Below are 26,524 nucleotides of genomic sequence, written 5' to 3'. Positions count from 1 at the left end.
AGCGGTCAGGGCCTGAACATACAGGAGGGTGAAAGAGGTGCAAGGAATAGAGTGAATTGGAATGATGTGGTATACCGGGGTTGACGTGCTGTCAATGGATTGAACCAGGGCATGTGAAGCGTCTGGGGTAAACCATAGAAAGTTTTGTGGGGCCTGGATGTGGAAAGGGAGCTGTAGTTTCGGTGCATTATACATGACAGCTATAGACTGAGTGTGAACGAATGTGGCCTTTGTTGTCTTTTCCTAGCACAACCTCGTATGCAAAGGGGGGAGGGGGTTGTCATTTCGTGTGTGGTGGGGTGGCGACGGGAATGAATAAAAAGGCAGCAAGTATGAATTATATACGTGTACGTATGTATATGTCTGTGTATGTATATATATGTACACGTTGAAATGTATTGGTATGTATATGTGCGTGTGTGGATGTGTATGTATATACGTGTATGTGGGTGGGTTGATCCATTCTTTCGTCTGTTTCCTTGTGCTACCTCTGTAATGCGGGAGATAGCAACAAAGTATAATGAATAAATATAAATAAGTATATATGTATATGTCTGTGCATGTATACGTTGAAATGTATAGGTATGTATATGTGCGTGTGTGGGCATTTATGTATATACATGTGTATGTGGGTGGGTTGGGCCATTCTTTCGTCTGTTTCCTTGCGCTACCTTGCTTATGCGGGAGACAGTGTCAAAGCATAATAAATAAAATAAATGAATAAACATACGAAGGTCATCCAGTCATTAAATCCTCATCTAGTTTTATAGGAATATTCTGTCTTTCTAATTGCGTATATGCATCCTAAACTGATGCCCAACATATTAGCAAAGTATGAACTAATGTACTTAAATAAATACATACTTTTCATTGTGTACACTAAATTTAAATGTTAGATGAGATCATCTCTATGTTTGTTTCCATTGTATTTTAAGACCACATTATTACTCGTATGGCATGTCTTTTCAATCAAATTACCATGTCATGTTTTACATGACTTTACTTAACAAAGGATGTCTTATGTCCACTACATGTATTCTAACAAAGTCATACTTCACTCAGTCCATGAAATTCCAGTCCTCCAAGCCTATCGTACCGGAAAATCTCTGTACAACCTGTAGATGGATTCTGTCCCGATCTCAAATTGCATGAAGATTTAAAGGCCATTTGGCACTTGCCTTTCACACACACTGCTCCATAAAGTATTTTAGAATGCAGCATAGAGGTGGCACCATTTTTTATAGTTTGAGTTTTTTTTAAAAAGATTTTATGGTCATATCTAAAGTATGTTTAGGAATAGTCCACCCTACCCAGCATTTGTAGAGGAAGAATAAGAAGTAAAGTACCCTATTGCTTTTAGGTCCCCAGGCAGCTTCAACATGTAGGCTTTAGGGTTTGATGTAAAGGATGTTGAAAGTAGGTTTCTTTGTATGGAATATGGGTATATTGCTTATAAGTTTATATTATTACATGCATGTAAATATTTGAACACTGCAGGAAATGAAGCAGATATTTGTGATGTTATGTACTGCACCAAAACGTTTATTGTACTTGTTGAAGCTGGTAATGGCATGGACATAATCAGATCTGGTATGGAGACTACTACTAGTTAATGTCTATATGACCAGTTTTAGTCGGTAACTTGTATACAGTCCACTCCATGATAATTAGCTATTGCTTTACTCCATATCATACCCATTATAAAACCTTATACCTGTGGGTGTATTGGTACTTATGCAACAGTTATCACAGGCCTGTTTTAAAACTTTTTTCAAAGGCCAAAGTTTTTCAACTAATTTAGGACAAGTTTTATATGCTGAATTAAAAAATGAACCCCATTTTTCTCATCAGGTCGGATTTTTTAGAAACGCTATATTTGAAAAAGTACTGATGTGTCTTGATTGATATTATTGAACTGGCCTTTATGAATGATGTTTTTGTCCTAACTTGTCACGGGTGCCTTTAAAATAACCTATTTTTCTTCATTTCAGATCAAAATTGATATGATGATGAATTGAAAGTGTAAGAACCACCCTGACAGATTCTGCTATATCTGTGGAAAGGTGACTCTTTCAGACCATTGAGCAAGAATTATACATTTAGTGAAGAAGTCATATCATGCTTTGTAAGAGTATGCCGTTTGGTGTTCCAATGGTGTGGAGAGAAGGAAAAGATCATACCACAGACTGTTATTTCTGCATGACAGATCTGCAGGGCATCATTTGCAAGAATAAGCATCATGTTCATTATCCAGATGTTCTATCAACAATAGAACCTGTCCCCCATGGTCCAGGTGTTCTATTTCTGCACCTGATGTCAACATGGAATCCTCGTCCAAATCCGAGGCTGGAGATGCAAGATAAGTCTGGTACATTCGAGCCAGGAGAGTAGGACCAACCAGTGCCACTGAGTCAAGCTGAGCTCAGTGATCTGACACGAGACTTGAACCTCTGATACATTCGAGCCAGGAGAGTAGGACCAACCAGTGCCACTGAGTCAAGCTGAGCTCAGTGATCTGACACGAGACTTGAACCTGTCCAAGGAGTCTACTCAGCTCTTAGGTTTGTGCCTTCATGAGAAACATCTGCTGGCACCGGAGACAACATTCTTTTCGTGTAGAAATTGCGAGGAAGAGTTCCGAAAATTCTATTCATTTGATAAGGCATCTTCACTGGTCTACTGCAACATTGTTGATCTGACTAAATCAGTGGGTTTGAAGTATGACTCTACAGAATGGAGACTTTTCACTGATTCATTGAGTAGAAGTCTCAAGGCAGTCCTTCTAAACAATGACAACCAGTTTGCTTCAATCCCTGTTGTACACAGTTGAAAAAGGAAAGACCCACAACGGCATGGAGTGTCTGCTGTCCGCTCTCAACCACAAGGACCATGATTGGTTGATCTGTGGAGATCTCAAGGTAGTTGGTTTCATCCTAGGTCTTCAAGGTGGGTACACAAAGTATCCATGCTTCATGTGCCTGTGGGACAGCCAGGCAGATGATCAGCATTTATTTCTGACAATAGTGGCCATCAAGACAAGGATTACAACCCGGCTCGCACAATGTTCTGTCCCTCCCTCTGGTCGAACCACACAAGTTCTATTCCCACCACTGCACAGCAAACTCGGTCTCATGAAGAACTTTATGAAAACACTGGATAAAGAAGACAGGGGATTCACTTTTCTGTAATAGAAGTTTCCATGTGTAAGTCGGGAGAAACTGAAGGCGGGGATATTTAATAGTCCTCAGATAAGAGAGCTCATTAATAACACCCACTTCGATCAAGCATTGAATGCCATTGAACTCTCTGCTTGGCTGGCTCTGAAGTCGATCCTTGCAAATTTCCTGGGCAAACACCAGAGTCCAGATTATGAGAAAACTGTTGATGAGCTGATGGAGTTTCCACTGACTAGGGGCTCACATATCAGTAAAAATGCACTCCCTCAGATCTCATCTGGACTATTTTCCAAAGAATTGTGGTCACTTCAGTGAAGAGGAGAGGGAACTTTTCACAAGGACATCCAAGTAATGGAGGAACGCAATCAGGGCCGATGGAACATCAACTTCCTGGCCAACTACTGCTGGTGTTTAAAAAGGGATGTGGTGTCTGCCAGGCCATTCATATAAGAACAACCTGCAAGGCCTGCATGTATACAGTAGTTACATCATTCTACTAGATGAATCCACTCTGCTAATAAAACGAACGCAGACCCTTTCAGTTTCAGGAACTCAAATACCTTGGGCATCATCAAATTGGCCATGGAGATTATGGCAAGTAAGTATCATATATGACCACTTTCTAGTCAGTGATTTAATTCACACATCTCTGTGATAGCTGTTGCTTTACTCAATTTTCTACCGATAAGACCTTATACTTGTGGAGATAAGTACCTATACAGCATTAATCTTTCAGTTTCAGAAAACGCACATGGGTAAAAGTGGGACTTCAGGTCCCATGAAGGTAAACACATCTGCAGAGGATGAAGTGAGTGTCATAAATAACTTCATTTTGGTGTGTGCTGTACATGAAGTATTGCATAATGTCAGCACAGAAGAAAAACAGTTGTAAGTTAGGAATGTGTTTGATGATAGAGTGGCAATTGTAGGGTGTTTTGGTCAGGGTGGTGTGTGAAGTGAGAGAGTCAGGAATAGTGGTTTGGTGAAGAAAGAAGAGGTGGTGAAAGCCGTGTGGATGAAATCCAACAAGGCAGCGGGAGTGGATGGTATTGCAGTTGAATGCATAAAGAAAGGAGGTGACTGCGTTGTTGATTGGTTGGTAAGGATGTTCAATGTATGTATGGATCATGGTGAAGTGCCTGAGGATTGGCAGAATACATGCATAGTACCATTGTACAAAGGCAAAGGGATAAAGGTGAGTGTTCATTCTACAGAAGCATAAGTTTGTTAAGTATACCTGGAAAATTGTATGGGAGGGTATTGATTGAGTGAAGGTATGTACAGAGCATCACAGATGGGGGAGGAGCAGTGTGGTTTCAGAAGTGGTAAAGTATGTGTAGATCAGGTGTTTACTTTGAAGAGTGTATATGAGAAATACTTGGAAAAACAAATATATTTGTATGTAGCATTTATGGATCTGGAGAAGGCATATGACACAGTTGATAGAGATGCTTTGTGGAAGGTTTTAAGAATACATGGTGTGGGATGGTTGTTAATTTGTTTATGGATGGGGTGTTTCATGAGATGAATGCAAGAGTTTTGGAGAAAGGGGCAAGTATGCAGTCTGTTGTAGATGAGAGGGCCTGGGAAGCATGTCAATTGATGTTTGCTGATGATACAGCACTGGTAGCTAATTCGAGTGAGAAACTGCAGAAGTTGGTGACTGAGTTTGGAAAAGTGTGTGTGAAAGGAGAAAGTTGAGAGCAAATGCAAATAAGAGCAAGGTTATTAGGTTCAGCATGGATGAGGGACAAGTTAGTTGGGAAATATGTGGTATACCAGGGTCGATGTGCTGTCAATTAATGAACCAGGAAATGTGAAATGTCTGGGGTAAACCAGGGAAAGGTCTGTGGATAGGGAGCTGTGGTTTCGGTGCATTACACATGACAGCTAGAGACTGAGTATGAATGAATGTGGCCTTTTGTGTTTATTTTCATGGCACTGCCTCGCTGAAGCTGGGGGTAGTGATGCTGTTTCCTGTAGGGTGGGGTAGCACCAGGAATTGATGAAGGCAAGCTTAAATATGTACATGCGCATATATATGTATATGTCTGTGTACATATGTGTATATGTTGATAAATATGTATGTATATGTGCGTGTATGGACATTTATTTGTATATATGTGTTAGTGGATAGGCAATACTTCATTTGTTTCCTGATACTACCTCGCTGATGCAGGAAACAGCAATTAATTATGATAAAAAATATATAATAATGTATATGTGCATGTATGAGCATTTATGTACTCAGACTGGGGTGTCTAAATGTGTGTGGATGTAACCAAGATGTGAAAAAAGGAGAGATAGGTAGTATGTTTGAGGAAAGGAACCTGGATGTTTTGGCTCTGAGTGAAACGAAGCTCAAGGGTAAAGGGGAAGAGTGGTTTGGGAATGTCTAGGGAGTAAAGTCAGGGGTTAGTGAGAGGACAAGAGCAAGGGAAGGTGTAGCACTACCCATGAAACAGGAGTGGTGGGAGTATGTGATAGAGTGTAAGAAAGTAAATTCTAGATTAATATGGGTAAAACTGAAAGTTGATGGAGAGAGATGGGTGATTATTGGTGCATATGCACCTGGGCATGAGAAGAAAGATCATGAGAGGCAAGTGTTTTGGGAGCAGCTGAATGAGTGTGTTAGTGGTTTCGATGCACGAGACCGGGTTATAGAGATGGGTGATTTAAATGCAAAGGTGAGTAATGTGGCAGTTGAGGGAATAATTGGTATACATGGGGTGTTCAGTGTTGTAAATGGAAATGGTGAAGAGCTTGTAGATTTATGTGCTGAAAAAGGACTGGTGATTGGGAATACCTGGTTTAAAAAGCGAGATATACATAAGTATAAGTATGTAAGTAGGAGAGATGGCCGGAGAGCGTTATTGGATTAGGTGTTAATTGACAGGCGCGCGAGAGAGACTTTTGGATGTTAATGTGCTGAGAGGTGCAACTGGAGGGATGTCTGATCATTATCTTGTGGAGGCTAAGGTGAAGATTTGTATGGGTTTTCAGAAAAGAAGAGTGAATGTTGGGGTGAAGAGGGTGGTGAGAGTAAGTGAGCTTGGGAAGGAGACTTGTGTGAGGAAGTACCAGGAGAGACTGAGTACAGAATGGAAAAAGGTGAGAGCAATGGAAGTAAGGGGAGTGGGGTTGGAATGGGATGTATTTAGGGGATCAGTGATGGATTGCGCAAAAGATGCTTGTGGCATGAGAAGAGTGGGAGGTGGGTTGATTAGAAAGGGTAGTGAGTGGTGGGATGAAGAAGTAAGATTATTAGTGAAAGAGAAGAGAGAGGCATTTGGACGATTTTTGCAGGGAAAAAATGCAATTGAGTGGGAGATGTATAAAAGAAAGAGACAGGAGATCAAGAGAAAGGTGCAAGAGGTGAAAAAGAGGGCAAATGAGAGTTGGGGTGAGAGAGTATCATTAAATTTTAGGGAGAATAAAAAGATGTTCTGGAAAGAGGTAAATAAAGTGCGTAAGACAAGGGAGCAAATGGGAACTTCAGTGAAGGGTGCAAATGGGGAGGTGATAACAAGTAGTGGTGATGTGAGAAGGAGATGGAGTGAGTATTTTGAAGGTTTGTTGAATGTGTTTGATGATGGAGTGGCAGATATAGGGTGTTTTGGTCGAGGGGGTGTGCAAAGTGAGAGGGTTAGGGAAAATGATTTGGTAAACAGAGAAGAAGTAGTAAAAGCTTTGCGGAAGATGAAAGCCGGCAAGGCAGCAGGTTTGGATGGTATTGCAGTGGAATTTATTAAAAAAGGGGGTGAAGGTATTGTTGACTGGTTGGTAAGGTTATTTAATGTATGTATGACTCATGGTGAGGTGCTTGAGGATTGGCGGAATGTGTGCATAGTGCCATTGTACAAAGGCAATGGAGATAAGAGTGAGTGCTGAAATTTCAGAGGTATAAGTTTGTTGAGTATTCCTGGTAAATTATATGGGAGGGTATTGATTGAGAGGGTGAAGGCATGTACAGAGCATCAGATTGGGGAAGAGCAGTGTGGTTTCAGAAGTGGTAGAGGATGTGTGGATCAGGTGTTTGCTTTGAAGAATGTATGTGAGAAATACTTAGAAAAGCAAATGGATTTGTATTTAGCATTTATGGATCTGGAGAAGGCATATGATAGAGTTGATAGAGATGCTCTGTGGAAGGTATTAAGAATATATGGTGTGGGAGGCAAGTTGTTAGAAGCAGTGAAATGTTTTTATCGAGGATGCAAGGCATGTGTACGTGTAGGAAGAGAGGAAAGTGATTGGTTCTCAGTGAATGTAGGTTTGCGGCAGGGGTGTGTGATGTCTCCATGGTTGTTTAATTTGTTTATGGATGGGGTTGTTAGAGAGGTGAATGCAAGAGTTTTGGAAAGAGGGGCAAGTATGAAGTCTGTTGTGGATGAGAGAGCTTGGGAAGTGAGTCAGTTGTTGTTTGCTGATGATACAGCGCTGGTGGCTGATTCATGTGAGAAACTGCAGAAGTTGGTGACTGAGTTTGGTAAAGTGTGTGAAAGAAGAAAGTTAAGAGTAAATGTGAATAAGAGCAAGGTTATTAGGTACAGTAGGGTTGAGGGTCAAGTCAATTGGGAGGTAAGTTTGAATGGAGAAAAACTGGAGGAAGTAAAGTGTTTTAGATATCTGGGAGTGGATCTGGCAGCGGATGGAACCATGGAAGCGGAAGTGGATCATAGGGTAGGGGAGGGGGCGAAAATCCTGGGAGCCTTGAAGAATGTGTGGAAGTCGAGAACATTATCTCGGAAAGCAAAAATGGGTATGTTTGAAGGAATAGTGGTTCCAACAATGTTGTATGGTTGCGAGGCGTGGGCTATGGATAGAGTTGTGCGCAGGAGGGTGGATGTGCTGGAAATGAGATGTTTGAGGACAATGTGTGGTGTGAGGTGGTTTGATCGAGTAAGTAACGTAAGGGTAAGAGAGATGTGTGGAAACAAAAAGAGCGTGGTTGAGAGAGCAGAAGAGGGTGTTTTGAAATGGTTTGGGCACATGGAGAGAATGATTGAGGAAAGATTGAGCAAGAGGATATGTGTGTCGGAGGTGGAGGGAACGAGGAGAAGTGGGAGACCAAATTGGAGGTGGAAAGATGGAGTGAAAAAGATTTTGTGATCGGGGCCTGAACATGCAGGAGGGTGAAAGGAGGGCAAGGAATAGAGTGAATTGGATCGATGTGGTATACCGGGGTTGACGTGCTGTCAGTGGATTGAATCAGGGCATGTGAAGCGTCTGGGGTAAACCATGGAAAGCTGTGTAGGTATGTATATTTGCGTGTGTGGACGTGTATGTATATACATGTGTATGGGGGTGGGTTGGGCCATTTCTTTCGTCTGTTTCCTTGCGCTACCTCGCAAACGCAGGAGACAGCGACAAAGCACAAAAAAAAATATATATATATATATATATATATATATATATATATATGTATTGGAAAGGATCACAATTTTGCGCGTGATCAAGATATTCCTATGAGTCCACAGGGAAAATGAAACAGGAAGAGTTCCCAAGTGCACTTTTGTGTAATAATCACATCATCATCATCAGTTGATATACATCGAAGAGATGAAGCTAGGACACCATTTGGTAAACAAATGGCGTCCTAGTATATATATATATATATATATATATATATATATATATATATATATATATATATAAAAAAAAAAAATATATAATTTTTTTTTTTATATATATATATATATATATATATATATATATATATATATATATATATATATATTTTTTTTTAAACTATTCGCCATTTCCCGCGTTAACGAGGTAGTGTTAAGAACAGAGGACTGGGCCTTTTTTTGGAATATCCTCACCTGGCCCCCTCTATTCCTTCTTTTGGAAAATTAAAAAAAAAAACGAGAGGGGAGGATTTCCAGCCCCCCGCTCCCTCCCCTTTTAGTCGCCTTCTACGACACGCAGGGAATACGTGGGAAGTATTCTTAATCCCCTATCCCCAGGGATAATAAATTACATACTAGGGTTTATAAATGTTCATACCTTCCTATTACTTAATACAGGTTTCTTCATATTCATAATCATATACAAGGGCCTCAGCTGCAATGTACTGGAGTACATAAAAAAAAATATCAATGTAAAATATATATATATATATATATATTATCCCTGGGATAGGGGAGAAAGAATACTTCCCACGTATTCCCTGCGTGTCGTAGAAGGTGACTAAAAGGGAAGGGAGCGGGGGGCTGGAAATCCTCCCCTCTCGTTTTTTTTTTTTTAGTTTTCCAAAAGAAGGAACAGAGAAGGGGGCCAGGTGAGGATATTCCCTCAAAGGCCCAGTCCTCTGTTCTTAACACTACCTCGCTATTGCGTGAAATGGCGAATAGTATAAAAGAAAGAAAAAGATATATATATATATATACCAAGTATAATAAAAAAAAATCATTATTATACTTAATCGCTGTTTCCTGCATCAGCGAGTTAAGACCAGGAAACAGAGAGAGAATGATTGGCCCATCCACTCATATATATATATGAGTGGATGGGCTATTCTCTCTCTTTTTCCTGGTCCTAGCTCGCTGTTGCAGGAAACAGCGATTAAGTATAATAATACTTTTTTTATTATACTTAGTTGCTGTCTTCCAAATTAGAGAGGTAGCGCAAGCAATCAGATGAAATTATGGCCCAACCCACCCACATACAAATGTATATACTTAAATGCTCTCACACAACACACACACACACATATTCATACCTATACATTTTAACTTAAAAAAAAAAAATGTTAAATGAATGGAGAAAAACTGGAGGAAGTGAAGTGTTTTAGATATCTGGGAGTGGATCTGGCAGCGGATGGAACCATGGAAGCGGAAGTGGATCATAGGGTGGGGGAGGGGGTGAAAATTCTGGGAGCCTTGAAGAATGTGTGGAAGTCGAGAACATTATCTCGGAAAGCAAAAATGGGTATGTTTGAAGGAATAGTGGTTCCAACAATGTTGTATGGTTGCGAGGCGTGGGCTATGGATAGAGGTGTGCGCAGGAGGATGGATGTGCTGGAAATGAGATGTTTGAGGACAATGTGTGGTGTGAGGTGGTGTGATCGAGTAAGTAACGTAAGGGTAAGAGAGATGTGTGGAAATAAAAAGAGCGTGGTTGAGAGAGCAGAAGAGGGTGTTTTGAAATGGGTTGGGCACATGGAGAGAATGAGTGAGGAAAGATTGACCAAGAGGATATATGTGTCGGAGGTGGAGGGAACGAGGAGAAGAGGGAGACCAAATTGGAGGTGGAAGGATGGAGTGAAAAAGATTTTGTGTGATTGGGGCCTGAACATGCAGGAGGGTGAAAGGAGGGCAAGGAATAGAGTGAATTGGAGCGATGTGGTATACCGGGGTTGACGTGCTGTCAGTGGATTGAATCAAGGCATGTGAAGCGTCTGGGGTAAACCATGGAAAGTTGTGTAGGTATGTATATTTGCGTGTGTGGACGTATGTATATACATGTGTATGGGGGTGGGTTGGGCCATTTCTTTCGTCTGTTTCCTTGCGCTACCTCGCAAACGCGGGAGACAGCGACAAAGCAAAAAAAAAACAAAAAAACATTTTAACATATACATATATACACATGTACATATTCATACTTGCTCCCTTCATCCATTCCTGTTGCCACACATGAAATGGCACCCCCTCCCCTCTTACGCGTATGAGGTAGCACTAGGAGAAGACAACAAAGGCCACATTCGTTCACATTGTCTCTAGCTGTCATGTCTAATGCATCGAAACCATAGCTCCCTTTCCACATCCAGGCCCCACAAAACTTTGCATGGTTTACCCCAGACACTTCACATGCAGTGGTTTAATCCAATGACAGCACGTCAACCCTGGTATACCACATCGTTCCAATTCACTCTATTCCTTGCACGCTTTCACCCTCTAGTATGTTCAGGCTCCGATTGCTCAAAATCTTTTTCGCTCCATCCTTCCACCTCCAATTAGGTCTCCCACTTCTTATTACCTCCACCTCTGACACATGTATCTTCTTTGTCAATCTTTCCTCAATCATTCTCTCCATGTGACTAAACCATTTCAATACACCCTCTTCTGCTCTCCAACCACACTCTTTTTATTACCACATGGCTCTCTTACCCTGTTATTACTTACTCGATACCCTATTATTACTTGCTCGATCAAACCACCTCACCCCACATATTGTTCTCAAACATCTCATTTCCAGCACATCCACCCTCCTCCGCACAACTCTGTCTATAGCCCACGCCTCGCAACCATATAACATTGTTGGAACCACTATTGCTTCAAACATACCCATCTTTGCTTTCTGAGATAATGTTCTCGACTTCCACACGTTCTTCAACGCACCCAGAACTTTTGCCCCCTCCCCCACCCTATGATTCATTTCCACTTCCATGATTCCATCCGCTGCCAAATCCACTCCCAGATATCTAAAACACTTCACTTCCTCCAGTTTTTCTCCATTCAAACTTACCTCCCAGTTGACTTGTCCCTCAACTCTACTACACCTAATAACCTTGCTCTTATTCACATTTACTCGCAGCTTTCTTCTTTCACACACTTTACCAAACTCAGTCACCAGCTTCTGCAGTTTCTCACATGAGTCAGCCACCAGCGCTGTATCATCAGCGAACAACTGACACACTTCCCAAGCTCTCATCCACAACAGACTTCATACTTGCCCCTCTTTCCAAAACTCTTGCATTCACCTCCCTAACAACCCCATCCATAAACAAATTAAGCAACCATGGAGACATCACACACCCCTGCCGCAAACCAACATTCAATGAGAACCAATCACTTTCCTCCCTTCCTACACGTACACATGCCTTACATCCTTGATAAAAACTTTTCACTGCTTCTAACAACTTGCCCCCCACACCATAAATTCTTAATACCTTCCACAGAGCATCTCTATCAACTCTATCATATGCCTTCTCCAGATCCATAAATGCTACATACAAATCCATTTGCTTTTCTAAGTATTTCTCACATACATTCTTCAAAGCAAACACTTGATCCACACATCCTCTACCACTTCTGAAACCACACTGCTCTTCCTCAATCTGATGCTCTGTACATGCCTTCAGTGACCCTCTCAATCAATACCCTCCCATATAATTTCCCAGGAATACTCAACAAACTTATACCTCTGTAATTTGAGCACTCACTTTTATCCCCTTTGCCTTTGTACAATGGCACTATGCAAGCAATCCTCCAATCCTCAGCCACCTCACCATGAGTCATACGTACATTGAATAACCTTACCAACCAGTCAACATTACAGTCACCCCCCTTTTTAATAAATTCCACTGCAATACCATCCAAACCCACTGCCTTGTTGGCTGTCATCTTCCGCAAAGCTTTTACTACCTCTTCTCAGTTTACCAAATCATTCTCCCTAACTCTCTCACTTTGGACACTACCTCGACCAAAACACCCTATATCTGCCACTGTATGATCAAACACATTCAAGAAACCTTCAAAATACTCACTCCATCTCCTTCTCACATCACCACTTCTTGTTACCACCCCCCATTTTCCCGCTTCTGAAGTTCCCATTTGTTCCCTTGTCTTACACACTTTACCTCCTTCCAAAAAACATCTTTTCATTCTCCCTAAAATTTAATGATACCCTCTCACCCCAACTCTCATTTGCCCTCTTTTTTGCCTCTTGCACCTTTCTCTTGACCTCCTGCCTCTTTCTTTTATACATTTTTATAAATTAACAACACCTATAAATAAACAACACCTTTTAATTTTAGTCTGTGGGGCTTGGATGTGGATAGGTAGTTGTGGTTTTGGTGCATTACACATGACAGCTGGAGACTGAGTGTGAATGAATGTGGCCTTTTTTGTCTGTTTTCCTGGCGCAGCTGCACTAAAGCAGGGGGTGGCGATGCTGTTTTCTTTGGGGTGTGTTGGCACCGGGAGTGGATGAGGGCGAGCAAATATGAGGATGTACAGGTGTGTATATGTCTGTGTGTGTATATGTTGATAATGTATATGTACGTGTGTGGGTGTTTGTGTGTGTATATGTGTATATATATATTTTTTTTTTTTTTTTTTTATACTTTGTCGCTGTCTCCCGCGTTTGCGAGGTAGCGCAAGGAAACAGACGAAAGAAATGGCCCAACCCCCCCCATACACATGTACATACACACGTCCACACACGCAAATATACATACCTACACAGCTTTCCATGGTTTACCCCAGACGCTTCACATGCCTTGATTCAATCCACTGACAGCACGTCAACCCCTGTATACCACATCGCTCCAATTCACTCTATTCCTTGCCCTCCTTTCACCCTCCTGCATGTTCAGGCCCCGATCACACAAAATCCTTTTCACTCCATCTTTCCACCTCCAATTTGGTCTCCCTCTTCTCCTCGTTCCCTCCACCTCCGACACATATATCCTCTTGGTCAATCTTTCCTCACTCATTCTCTCCATGTGCCCAAACCATTTCAAAACACCCTCTTCTGCTCTCTCAACCACGCTCTTTTTATTTCCACACATCTCTCTTACCCTTACGTTACTTACTCGATCAAACCACCTCACACCACACATTGTCCTCAAACATCTCATTTCCAGCACATCCATCCTCCTACGCACAACTCTATCCATAGCCCACGCCTCGCAACCATACAACATTGTTGGAACTACTATTCCTTCAAACATACCCATTTTTGCTTTCCGGGATAATGTTCTCGACTTCCATACATTTTTCAAGGCTCCCAAAATTTTCGCCCCCTCCCCCACCCTATGATCCACTTCCGCTTCCATGGTTCCATCCGCTGACAGATCCACTCCCAGATATCTAAAACACTTCACTTCCTCCAGCCTCTCACCATTCAAACTCACCTCCCAATTGACTTGACCCTCAACCCTACTGTACCTAATAACCTTGCTCTTATTCACATTTACTCTTAACTTTCTTCTTCCACACACTTTACCAAACTCCGTCACCAGCTTCTGCAGTTTCTCACATGAATCCGCCACCAGCTGCTGTATCATCAGCGAACAACAACTGACTCACTTCCCAAGCTCTCTCATCCCCAACAGACTTCATACTTGCCCCTCTTTCCAAAACTCTTGCATTTACCTCCCTAACAACCCCATCCATAAACAAATTAAACAACCATGGAGACATCACACACCCCTGCCGCAAACCTACATTCACTGAGAACCAATCACTTTCCTCTCTTCCTACACGTACACATGCCTTACATCCTCGATAAAAACTTTTCACTGCTTCTAACAACTTTCCTCCCACACCATATATTCTTAATACCTTCCACAGAGCATCTCTATCAACTCTATCATATGCCTTCTCCAGATCCATAAATGCTACATACAAATCCATTTGCTTTTCTAAGTATTTCTCACATACATTCTTCAAAGCAAACACCTGATCCACACATCCTCTACCACTTCTGAAACCACACTGCTCTTCCCCAATCTGATGCTCTGTACATGCCTTCACCCTCTCAATCAATACCCTCCCATATAATTTACCAGGAATACTCAACAAACTTATACCTCTGTAATTTGAGCACTCACTCTTATCCCCTTATATATATATATATATATATGTGTATATATGTATGTATGTATGTATATACTTCCCACGTATTCCCTGCGTGTCGTAGAAGGCGACTAAAAGGGGAGGGAGTGGGGGGCTAGAAATCCTCCCCTCTCATTATTTTTTTTTAATTTTCCAAAAGAAGGAATAGAGAAGGGGGCCAGGTGAGGATATTCCCTTAAAGGCCCAGTTCTCTGTTCTTAACGCTACCTTGCTAACGTGGGAAATGGCGAATAGTTTGAAAGAAAAAAAGAAATTTTTTGTCATCGATGTGTAGTAATAATGACCAGTTTCACAAAAGTAATTTGGGATATTTTATAACCATGGAAATAATGACATTTTTATTATATAACAATACCAGTACATGATAACTATTTAGGCATATTCAATATAAAAACAATCATTAAAGTTACCTTTCAAGGTATCCTTATCACCTTGAATTATGGGCATTTTCAAAAATCTTTTAAATTATCAGGATAAAAAATATAAAAAACAGGTGATATTATTAACCAAAAGATTCAGTAGAAAAGTGGTCCCTCATTCATGGTAGCAGACATCTAAGGAGAAGCTGCAACCAGGTCTCTGAATTATCTCTGTAGCTGCCCAAATGCCACACTTGATGCATGCCTCAATGGATTTTTCTTGGACCAACTGGGACAGGAAACCTAAAGGACATAAAAACATCATAAATAATATATGTGCACAAATTACCATCCTGTCTCAAAAGAAATTTTGCTCAACCAATACTATCACCTGAATAGTGCCTCAAGGGGAATGCTCTACATGCTCCTGCATGTCTCGTACACACATCTAAAAGGTGTAGATGCAGCAAAAACCTCATCTCCACTAAAAGAACTCTCACCCAAGTTGCATTAAGATATGATTGTGGATGATGTATATTCTCAACTATGAGAGTCTTAAAGCATCTAGTTCAATACATGTAGACAAGAAACAATATGAACATTCTAAAAAGGAATAGGAATCAGGCAAGGATACATTGTTTAACTTTTGCTCGAGTCATATTTATCAAGTATAAAAGGGAACAACGAAAGTACAGATTTTTGTAAAGCCCTGGAGAGTGAGAAAAGAAAGAGTATTAGACTGTGTTATAGATATGGAGGGTGGAGTGGGAAGACTGGAAGAAGTGAAAGAATTTTAAGTATTTGGGAGTTACCTTGGGTAAATTTGGTGATATGGAAGGAAAGATAAGGGAAATAGTATTATAGGGTATAAGAGTAATTTGATCGAGTAAGTAATAATAGGGTAAGAGAGATGTGTGGTAATAAAAAGTGTGGTTGAGAGCAGAAGAGGGTGTTTTGATATGGTTTGGTCACATGGAGAGAATGAGAGGAAAGATTGACCAAGAGGATATATGTGTCAGGTGGAGGGAACGAGAAGTGGGAGACAAAGATGGAGTGAAAAAGATTTTGAGTGATCCGGGCCTGAACATGCAGGAGGGTGAAAGGTGTGCAAGGAATAGAGTGAATTGAAACGATGTGGTATACCAGGGTCGATGTGCTGTCAATGGATTGAACCAGGGCATGTGAAGCGTCTGGGGTAAACCATGGAAAGTTCTGTGGGGCCTAGATGTGGAATGGGAGCTGTAGTTTCGGTGCATTATACATGACAGCTAGAGACTGAGTGTGAACGAATGTGGCCTTTGTTTTTTTCCTAGAGCTACCTTGTGCACATGCGGGGAAGAGGGTTGTTATTTCATGTGTGGTGGGGTGGCAATGGGAAAGAATAATGGCAGACTATGAAATATGTATATGTGTATATATGTCTGTGTGTATATATATATATATATATATATATATATATATATATATATATAATATATATGTATGTATATATATATTTTTTTTTTTTTTTTTTTTTTTTTTATACTTTGTCCCGCGTTTGCGAGGTAGCGCAAGGAAACAGACGAAAGAAATGGCCCAACCCCCCCCCCCCATACACATGTACATACACACGTCCACACACGCAAATATACATACCTACACAGCTTTCCATGGTTTACCCCAGACGCTTCACATGCCCTGATTCAATCCACTGACAGCACGTCAACCCCTGTATACCACATGGCTCCAATTCACTCTATTCCTTGCCCTCCTTTCACCCTCCTGCATGTTCAGGCCCCGATCACACAAAATCTTTTTCACTCCATCTTTCCACCTCCAATTTGGTCTCCCTCTTCTCCTCGCTCCCTCCACCTCCGACACATATATCCTCTTGGTCAATCTTTCCTCACTCATTCTCTCCATGTGCCCAAACCATTTCAAAACACCCTCTTCTGCTCTCTCAACCACGCTCTTTTTATTTCCACACATCTCTCTCACCCTTACGTTACTTACTCGATCAAACCACCTCACACCACACATTGTCCTCAAACATCTCATTTCCAGCACATCCATCCTCCTGCGCACATCTCTATCCATAGCCCACGCCTCGCAACCATACAACATTGTTGGAACCACTATTCCTTCAAACATACCCATTTTTGCTTTCCGAGATAATGTTCTCGACTTCCACACATTTTTCATATATATATATGTATATATATCCCTGGGGATAGGGAATTAAGAGTACTTCCCACGTATTCCCTGCGTGTCGTAGAAGGCGACTAAAAGGGGAGGGAGCGGGAGGCTGGAAATCCTCCCCTCTCGTTTTTTTTTTAATTTTCCAAAAGAAGGAACAGAGGGGGGCCAGGTGAGGATATTCCACTAAGGCCCAGTCCTCTGTTCTTAACGCTACCTTGCTAACGCGGGAAATGGCGAATAGTTAAAAAAAAAAAAAAAAATATATATATATATATATATATATATATATATATATATATATGTTGAGTATTCCTGGTAAATTATATGGGAGGGTATTGATTGAGAGGGTGAAGGCATGTACAGAGCATCAGATTGGGGAAGAGCAGTGCGGTTTCAGAAGTGGTAGAGGATGTGTGGATCAGGTGTTTGCTTTGAAGAATGTATGTGAGAAATACTTAGAAAAGCAAATGGATTTGTATGTAGCATTTATGGATCTGGAGAAGGCATATGATAGAGTTGATAGAGATGCTCTGTGGAAGGTATTAAGAATATATGGTGTGGGAGGCAAGTTGTTAGAAGCAGTGAAAAGTTTTTATCGAGGATGTAAGGCATGTGTACGTGTAGGAAGAGAGGAAAGTGATTGGTTCTCAGTGAATGTAGGTTTGCGGCAGGGGTGTGTGATGTCTCCATGGTTGTTTAATTTGTTTATGGATGGGGTTGTTAGGGAGGTAAATGCAAGAGTCCTGGAAAGAGGGGCAAGTATGAAGTCTGTTGGGGATGAGAGAGCTTGGGAAGTGAGTCAGTTGTTGTTCGCTGATGATACAGCGCTGGTGGCTGATTCATGTGAGAAACTGCAGAAGCTGGTGACTGAGTTTGGTAAAGTGTGTGGAAGAAGAAAGTTAAGAGTAAATGTGAATAAGAGCAAGGTTATTAGGTACAGTAGGGTTGAGGGTCAAGTCAATTGGGAGGTGAGTTTGAATGGTGAGAGGCTGGAGGAAGTGAAGTGTTTTAGATATCTGGGAGTGGATCTGTCAGCGGATGGAACCATGGAAGCGGAAGTGGATCATAGGGTGGGGGAGGGGGCGAAAATTTTGGGAGCCTTGAAAAATGTGTGGAAGTCGAGAACATTATCTCGGAAAGCAAAAATGGGTATGTTTGAAGGAATAGTGGTTCCAACAATGTTGTATGGTTGCGAGGCGTGGGCTATGGATAGAGATGTGCGCAGGAGGATGGATGTGCTGGAAATGAGATGTTTGAGGACAATGTGTGGTGTGAGGTGGTTTGATCGAGTAAGTAACGTAAGGGTAAGAGAGATGTGTGGAAATAAAAAGAGCGTGGTTGGGAGAGCAGAAGAGGGTGTTTTGAAGTGGTTTGGGCACATGGAGAGAATGAGTGAGGAAAGATTGACCAAGAGGATATATGTGTCGGAGGTGGAGGGAACGAGGAGAAGGGGGAGACCAAATTGGAGGTGGAAAGATGGAGTGAAAAAGATTTTGTGTGATCGGGGCCTGAACATGCAGGAGGGTGAAAGGAGGGCAAGGAATAGAGTGAATTGGAGCGATGTGGTATACAGGGGTTGACGTGCTGTCGGTGGATTGAATCAGGGCATGTGAAGCGTCTGGGGTAAACCATGGAAAGCTGTGTAGGTATGTATATTTGCGTGTGTGGACGTGTGTATGTACATGAGTATGGGGGGGGGGGTTGGGCCATTTCTTTCGTCTGTTTCCCTGCGCTACCTCGCAAACGCGGGAGACAGCGACAAAGTATAAAAAAAAATATATATATATATATATATATATATATATATATATATATATATATATATATATATGTTGAGATGTATAGGTATGTATATTTGTGTGTGTGGACGTGTATGTACATGTGTAAGTGGGTTGGTTGGGCCATTCTTTCGTCTGTTTCCTTGCGCTACCTCGCTAATGCGGGAGACATCGACAAAGTAAAATAATAAAAAAAAAAGAGTAATTGGGTACCTTAATAGAATATTGAATGGTCGAAGTGTAAGTATGGAAGTGAAGAAAAGGTTAAGGCATAGCACAGTTCTCCTGACCCTGACCTATGCAACTGAAACATGATCCGAGATGGGTTGCAGTGGTCAAGAATCCTAGCACGGGAAATGAGTTATTTGAGAGGAGCATGTAGTATGACTAGATGGACAAAAGAAAGCAATAATGGGGTGTATGAGATTTATGGTATGGCAGAGAATGCAAAGGAAATGAATTGTGGAGTGGGAGAGTGGATGAAACATAATACTAGAGGTGGTTTGAGCATATGGAAAGAATGTAAGATTGGGAGTTTACAAGGACAGTGTATGATAGTGTGATTAAAGGGGTTAGTGTGAGAGGTAGACCACCTACGACAGAAGAAGAGTGCTGGAGGGAAAGAAATGGGGAAGAATGCATGGAACTGTGTATGCGAAGGAGGCATGTAAGGGTATGGATAAGTTGGGGTTGGTTGATAGAACAGGTACCTGGCTCAGGTTAGGATACATGAGACAGCCTTGATTAGGCCATTAATTGTCTGTGCTATCTCAGATAACATACAAATAAATTGGCGAGATTTCTACTGTGGCCACTCCCTTGATAGGAGTCCCAGAAGGAAATGGGCATCAGGGATATGGATAGACAGATAGCAGATAATTATGGATATCGAGGTAAAAAAGTAATAATATGCCTCGACAATCTAATTCACTATTTGTAGATGGGAAAGAATATTATGATAAACATCCTGAAGCTGAATCCAGAGAGGATATAATGTGTGGCTTTTGCTGAAAAGATATCTGACTTATCAAGGACAAAGATAATTACAGATATCATTGTAAGAGGGGTAACAGTATGCCTTGACAACTCATGGGATGTAGGTCTTACTGGTGGGATAAACAGCTCGATTATAACCTGCAGTTATGTACAGAGCTGGTCAACAACCCATTCACTGCCACACTGGTCACAAGACTTGTCATATACAGGTGTTCCAAGCATCATATAATTCTTTTTTTTGGGTGCCACCATCATTTGAAATCCTTGTTGTGTGATTCCACCTATTACCCACAGATGTCACAGCAGCCTATCCCATAAATAGAAAAAAGCCATCATTCTCAGTCAGCCATAGATTGCCAAAGGGAGTGCAAGTATGTTTTCTAGCCAGGATGAAACTTAAATACAATCATAAAATACATATGATACACAGGGCAAGTGATGAAGAAATCCTGTATACATTGTAATTTTCTACTGAAGGAACACTGGATGAGAAACTGTTTGTAGAAGGACAGCTAGAAATAGAAGTTTCTAGGTAATATTTGACATTGAAAACAAATCATAGCAGTTAGTTAGGTGATTAAAAATACAGCAATGTAACTTGATACTAGCATTCAAATTACAATACAATCATTTAAACTGTGTAACTATGAACTAAATTAGAAATTATTCCATAATATGAAGTTAACAGTCAATCATTAAGGAATCATATAACTTTAAAGTTTAATGTGAGTTCCCACTCTATCCCATAGTAGATGATGAAAATTAATTAGTTTTGGAATCGACACAATATCTTGTGAAGCGTCTGGGGTAAACCATGGAAAGTTTTGTGGGGCCTGATGTGGAAAGGGAGCTGTGGTTTTGGTGCATTATACATGACAGCTAGAGACTGAGTGTGAATGAATGTGGCCTTTGTTGTCTTTTCCAAGTGCTATCTCGCGCACATGTGGGGGGAGGGGGTTGTCATTTCATGTGTGGCGGGGTGGCGACGGGAATGAATAAGGGCAGACAGTATGAATTATGTACATGTGTATATATGTATATGTGTGTGTGTATATGTATGTATACGATGAGATGTATAGGTATGTATATGTGCATGTGTGGACGTATATGTATATACATGTGTATGTGGGTGGGCTGGGCCATTCTTTCGTCTGTTTCCTTGCGCTACCTCACTAACGCGGGAGACAGCAACAAAATATAATATTTCTTTCATACTATTCGCCAATTCCCGCCTCAGCGAGGTAGCATTAAGAACACAGGGCTGGGCCTCTGAGGAAACATCCTCATCCAGCCCCCTTCTCTGTTCCTTCCTTTGGGAAAAAAAAAAAATGAGAGGGGAAGATTTCCAGACCCGCTCCCTTCCCTTTTAGTCGCCTTCTACGACACGCAGGGAATACGTGGGAAGTATTCTTTCTCCCCTATCCCCAGGGATAATATATGAATAAATAAATATGTATATGTATGTATGTGTATGTATGGACATTTATGTGTATATATGTGTATATGAGTGGTTGGGTCATTCTTTGTGTTTCCTTGCACTACCTCGCTGATGCGGGAAACAGTGATTAATAGAAAAAAAAAAATAAGTATATGGGGTGAAAATTCAAATAAAATTTTTGATTAATGCTTGAGCTTTCAACCTAATATGTCTTACCAAAAATATTACTAAACCACTGAATATGAGTGTACATTTGAGTTAATAGTGTTCCTATGCCAATATATTCCTTAGCCTTATGCAAAAATTTTTCAACTAATTATATTTTCCAATAAGAAAGCTTACCTCCAACAAAAGAATCCCCAGCACCATTTGTATCAATCAATTTTTCCTCAGAAAGTTTGATGACTGGAAACTCTGTGATCTTGCCACCTGCAAACAAAGATATTCACTATGATAATCATCCGAAGAGTGACACTGGTATATATAATAAAGGCATATGCTTACACTATATTTATTTCATTTTGCTTTGTCGTTGTCTCCTGCATTAGTGAGGTAGCGCAAGGAAACAGACGAAAGAATGGCCCAACCCACCCACATACACATGTATATACATACATGTCCACACACGCAAATATACATACCTATACATCTCAATGTATACATATATAAACACACACAGACATATACATTTATACACATGTACATAATTCATACTGTATGCCTTTATTCATTCCCATCGTCACCCCCCCACACATGAAATAACCCCCTCCTCTCCCCGCATGTGCGCGAGGTAGTGCTAGGAAAAGACAACAAAGGCCACATTCGTTCACACTCAGTCTCTAGCTGTCACGTATAATGCACTGAAACCACAGCTCCCTTTCCACCTCCACTCTGTATACATATAATCCCAAAGATGTTTTATTGATGCCTGGCAATCAACTGGACTGCAAATGGTCCATGGACCAGTTTGGCTCATCAGTGTTATCATGTGCTACACTGTCAAATACGGAAAATAGATGGTAGCACTGCAGCAGCACTCTAAGCTTTCGTGTTAATGTAAATAAAAATCAGGTCCTAAGGCTTAGGATAGAACATATACAAAGACTCTTCCCACGCTCCTTACTTCCCCATCACCCTATCTAACCCTATCCCCATTTTTGTTTCAGTCATATTCTTATGGTGATATAGAAATGACTACACAAACCATTATAAAATCTTTTAAACTGCCAGGATAAAAATAGGAGGCAAAATGGTTTAAGGATAACCCATTACAGAAATGTTAATATTATTTCAATTCTTCAACAGGTATGATCTTAATATTTTTCTTATCAAATTACAAACTGTAGTTCATGCTGTTTAATTATTCAATTCAAATTCATCCATAGTTGCAACAGAATATACTGACTTGACTTTAGTTATCATTAAGGTACACAACATGTTAAGTTCTCTTGCATATGCATTCAGATGATGGTATTGTCTGAGAAAATTTGTTTAATTTCTTGTGATACACCCAATGAAAGTCCATATCACCCTACCAATACTATCCTACATATTATACACTTGAAATTATTTATGGCATAAGTATTCCATGTTATAACAGCATTATAAGCTAGTTTGGGCTCATATTGTAGGAACTAAGAAAAACTATGAAGTCCACATCAGCCAATTAACATGATTTTCTTAAAATCTAACATTCATTATCACCAATACTATCATTTTTGAAATGAAGAGCTTGTGAATTTGTGTGCTGAAAAAAGATTGGTAATTGGGATTACCTGGTTTAAAAATCCAATAAGGGCATTGTTGGATTACATGTTAATTGTGGTTTCGGTGCATTATACATGACAGCTAGAGACTGATTGTGAACGAATGTGGCCTTTATAGTCTTCCTAGTGCTACATCACACACATGCAGGGGGGAGGGGGTTGTCATTTCATGTGTGGCAGGGTGGAGACGGGAATGAATAAGGGTAGACAGTATATATGTGTATATATGCATATGTCTGTGTGTGTATATGTATGTATACATCGAGATGTATAGGTATGTATATGTGCGTGTGTGTACGTGTATGTATATACATGTGTATGTGGGTGGGTTGGGCCATTCTTTCATCTGTTTCTATGCGCTACTTCGCTAACACGGGAGACAGCGACAAAGTATGATAAATAAAAATAAAATGTTAATTGCCAGGCATGTACACAGAGAGCCTTTTGGATGTAATATGTCGAAAGGGGTAGCTGGAGGGAAGTCTGATTACAATCTTGCAGAGGCAAAGGTGAAGATTTGTAGAGGTTTTCAAAAAATGAAAAGAAGGTTGGGGAGAAAAGAATGGTGAGAGCAAGTGAGCTTGGAAAGGAGACTTGTGTGAGGAAGTACCAGGAGAGGTGGAGTGCAGAATGGCAAAAGGTGAGAGCAAATGATGTGAGGGGAGTGGGTGAGGAATGGGGTGTATTTAGGGAAGCAGTGATGGTATATGCAAAAGATGCATGTGGCATGAGAAAGGTGGGAGGTAGGCTGATTAGAAAGGGTAGTGAGTGGCGGGATGAAGAAGTAAAGTTGCTATTAGTGAAAGAGAAAAGAGAGACGTTTGGATGATACTTGCAAAAAAGGGGTGTAAATGACTGGGAGATGAATAAAAGAAAGCAGCAGGTCAAGAGAAAGGTGCAAGGGTTCAAAAAGAGGGCAAATCTGAGTTGGAAAGAGGGAGTATCATTAAATTTTAGGGAGAATAAAAAGATGTTTTGGATGAAAGTAAATAATGTACATAAGACAAGAGAAAAAGTGGGAACATTGGTGAATGGGGCAAATGGGGAGGTAATAACAGGTAGTGATGAAGTGAGTATTCTGAAGGTTTGTTTAATGTGCTTGATGATAGAGTGGGAGATATAAGGTATTTTCTTCAGTGTGGGGTGCGAAGTGAGAGGATCAGGGAGAGTGGTTTGCTTAAGAGAGAGGTGGTGAAAGCTTTGTGGCAGATGAAATCCAGAAAGGCGGCTGGTTTGGATGGTATTGCAATGGAATTTATCAAGAAAGGGGGTGACTGTGTTGTTGATTGGTTGGGAATGTTATTCAAAGTATGCATGGTTCCTGGTGAAGTGCCTGAGGATTGGTGGAATGCGTGCATAGTGCCATTGTACAAGGGGAAAGGGGATAAAAGTGAGTGTTCAACCTACAGAGGCAAAAATGTACTGAGTATTTCTGGGAAATTATATGAAAGGGTATTGATTAAGAGGGTAAAGGCATGTACAGAGCATCAGATTGGGAAAGAGCAGTGTGGTTTCAGAAGTGGTAGAGTATGGGTGGATCAGGTGTTTGCTTTGAAGAATGTGTATGAGAAATACTTAGAAAAACAGATGGATTTGTATGTAGCATTTATGAAGCTAGAGAAGGCATATGATAAGAGTTGATAGAAATACTTTGTGGAAGGTTTTAAGAGTATATGGCGTGGAAGGTAAGTTGCCAGAAGCAGTGAAAATTTTTTAGCAAGGATGTAAGGGATGTGTACGAGTAGGATGAGAGGAGAGTGACTGGTTCCAAGGGAATGTTAGTTTGCGGCAGGGGTGTCTGATATCGCCATGGTTGTTTAATTTGTTCATGGAAGGGGTGGTTAGGGAGGTAAATGCAAGAGTTTTGGAGAGAGGGGTGAGTATACAGTCTGTTGAGGATGAGAGGGCCTGGGAAGTGAGTCCGTTGTTGTTTGCCGATTATGCAGCTCTAGTTGCCGATTCGAGTGGGAAACTGCAGAAGTTGATGACTGAGTTTGGAAAAGTGTGTGAAAGGAGAATGTTGATAGTAAATGTGAATAAGAGCACGGTTATTAGATTCAGTAGGGTTGAGGGGCAGGTTAACTGGGTTGTAAGTTTGAATGGAGAAAAATGGGAGAAAATGAAGTGTTTTAGATATCTGGGAGTCTCTTTCACATGCCTATCAAATAACACATAATTCAATCATGCCCTTTGACCATCTCTCCTACTCACATATGTATACTTGTGGATATCTCTCTTTTTAAACCAGGTATTCCCAATCACCAGTCTTTTTGCAGCACACAAATACACAAGCTCTTCACCATTTCCATTTACAACATTGCACACCCCATGTACACCAATTATACCCTCAACTGCCACATTACTCAACTTCACATTTGAATCACCCATCACTATAACCCGGTCCCATGCATCAAAGCTGCTAACACACTCACTCAGCTGCTCCCAAAATACTTGCCTCTCATGATCTTTCTTCTCATGACCTGGTGCACAGGCACCAATAATCACCCATCTCTCTCCATCCACTTTCAGTTTTACCCATATCAATCTACAGTATACTTTCTTACACTCTATCATATACTCCCACAACTGCTTCAGGAGTAGTGCTACTCCTTCCTTTATTATACTATGTTGCTGTCTCCTGTGTTAGCGTGGTAGCGCAAGGAAACAGACAAAAGAATGGCCCAACCCATCCACATACACATGTATATACATAAACGGCCACACACTCACATATACATACCTATACATTTCAATGTATACATACATATACATTTTTTTTTTTTTGCTTTGTTGCTGTCTCCCGCATTTGCGAGGTAGCGCAAGGAAACAGATGAAAGAAATGGCTCAACCCACCCCCATACACATACATACTCGTCCACACACGCAAATATACATACCTACACAGCTTTCCATGGTTTACCCCAGACGCTTCACATGCCCTGATTCAATCCACTGACAGCACGTCAACCCCGGTATACCACCTCGATCCAATTCACTCTATCCCTTGCCCTCCTTTCACCCTCCTGCATGTTCAGGCCCCGATCACACAAAATCTTTTTCACTCCATCTTTCCACCTCCAATTTGGTCTCCCACTTCTCCTCGTTCCCTCCACCTCCGACACATATATCCTCTTGGTCAATCTCTCCTCACTCATTCTCTCCATGTGCCCAACCCATTTCAAAACACCCTCTTCTGCTCTCTCAACCACGCTCTTTTTATTTCCACACATCTCTCTTACCCTTACGTTACT

At 41.0% G+C, this 26,524-nt stretch overlaps 1 protein-coding gene across 6 annotated transcripts in view; it reads right to left on the bottom strand.

The window, feature by feature from the left end:
• Positions 1-15,083: 15,083 nt before the first annotated feature.
• The window catches only part of Adk2 (Adenosine kinase 2), a 105,570-nt gene continuing 94,129 nt past the window's right edge, over positions 15,084-26,524 (bottom strand). For all 6 annotated transcript variants that reach the window (XM_071682056.1, XM_071682059.1, XM_071682055.1 and 3 more), the window contains 2 exons: positions 21,850-21,936; positions 15,084-15,420 (listed from right to left, as the gene is read on the bottom strand). In XM_071682056.1, the coding sequence (XP_071538157.1) occupies positions 15,293-15,420; positions 21,850-21,936 (215 nt within the window). In that variant the 3' untranslated portion in view covers positions 15,084-15,292. The remainder of the gene's footprint in view (positions 15,421-21,849; positions 21,937-26,524) is intronic.

This window comes from Panulirus ornatus, chromosome 33 (genome assembly GCF_036320965.1).
Source record: "Panulirus ornatus isolate Po-2019 chromosome 33, ASM3632096v1, whole genome shotgun sequence".
Taxonomy (NCBI): Eukaryota; Metazoa; Arthropoda; class Malacostraca; order Decapoda; family Palinuridae; genus Panulirus; species Panulirus ornatus.
This window is presented reverse-complemented; position numbering and strand designations above follow the sequence as displayed.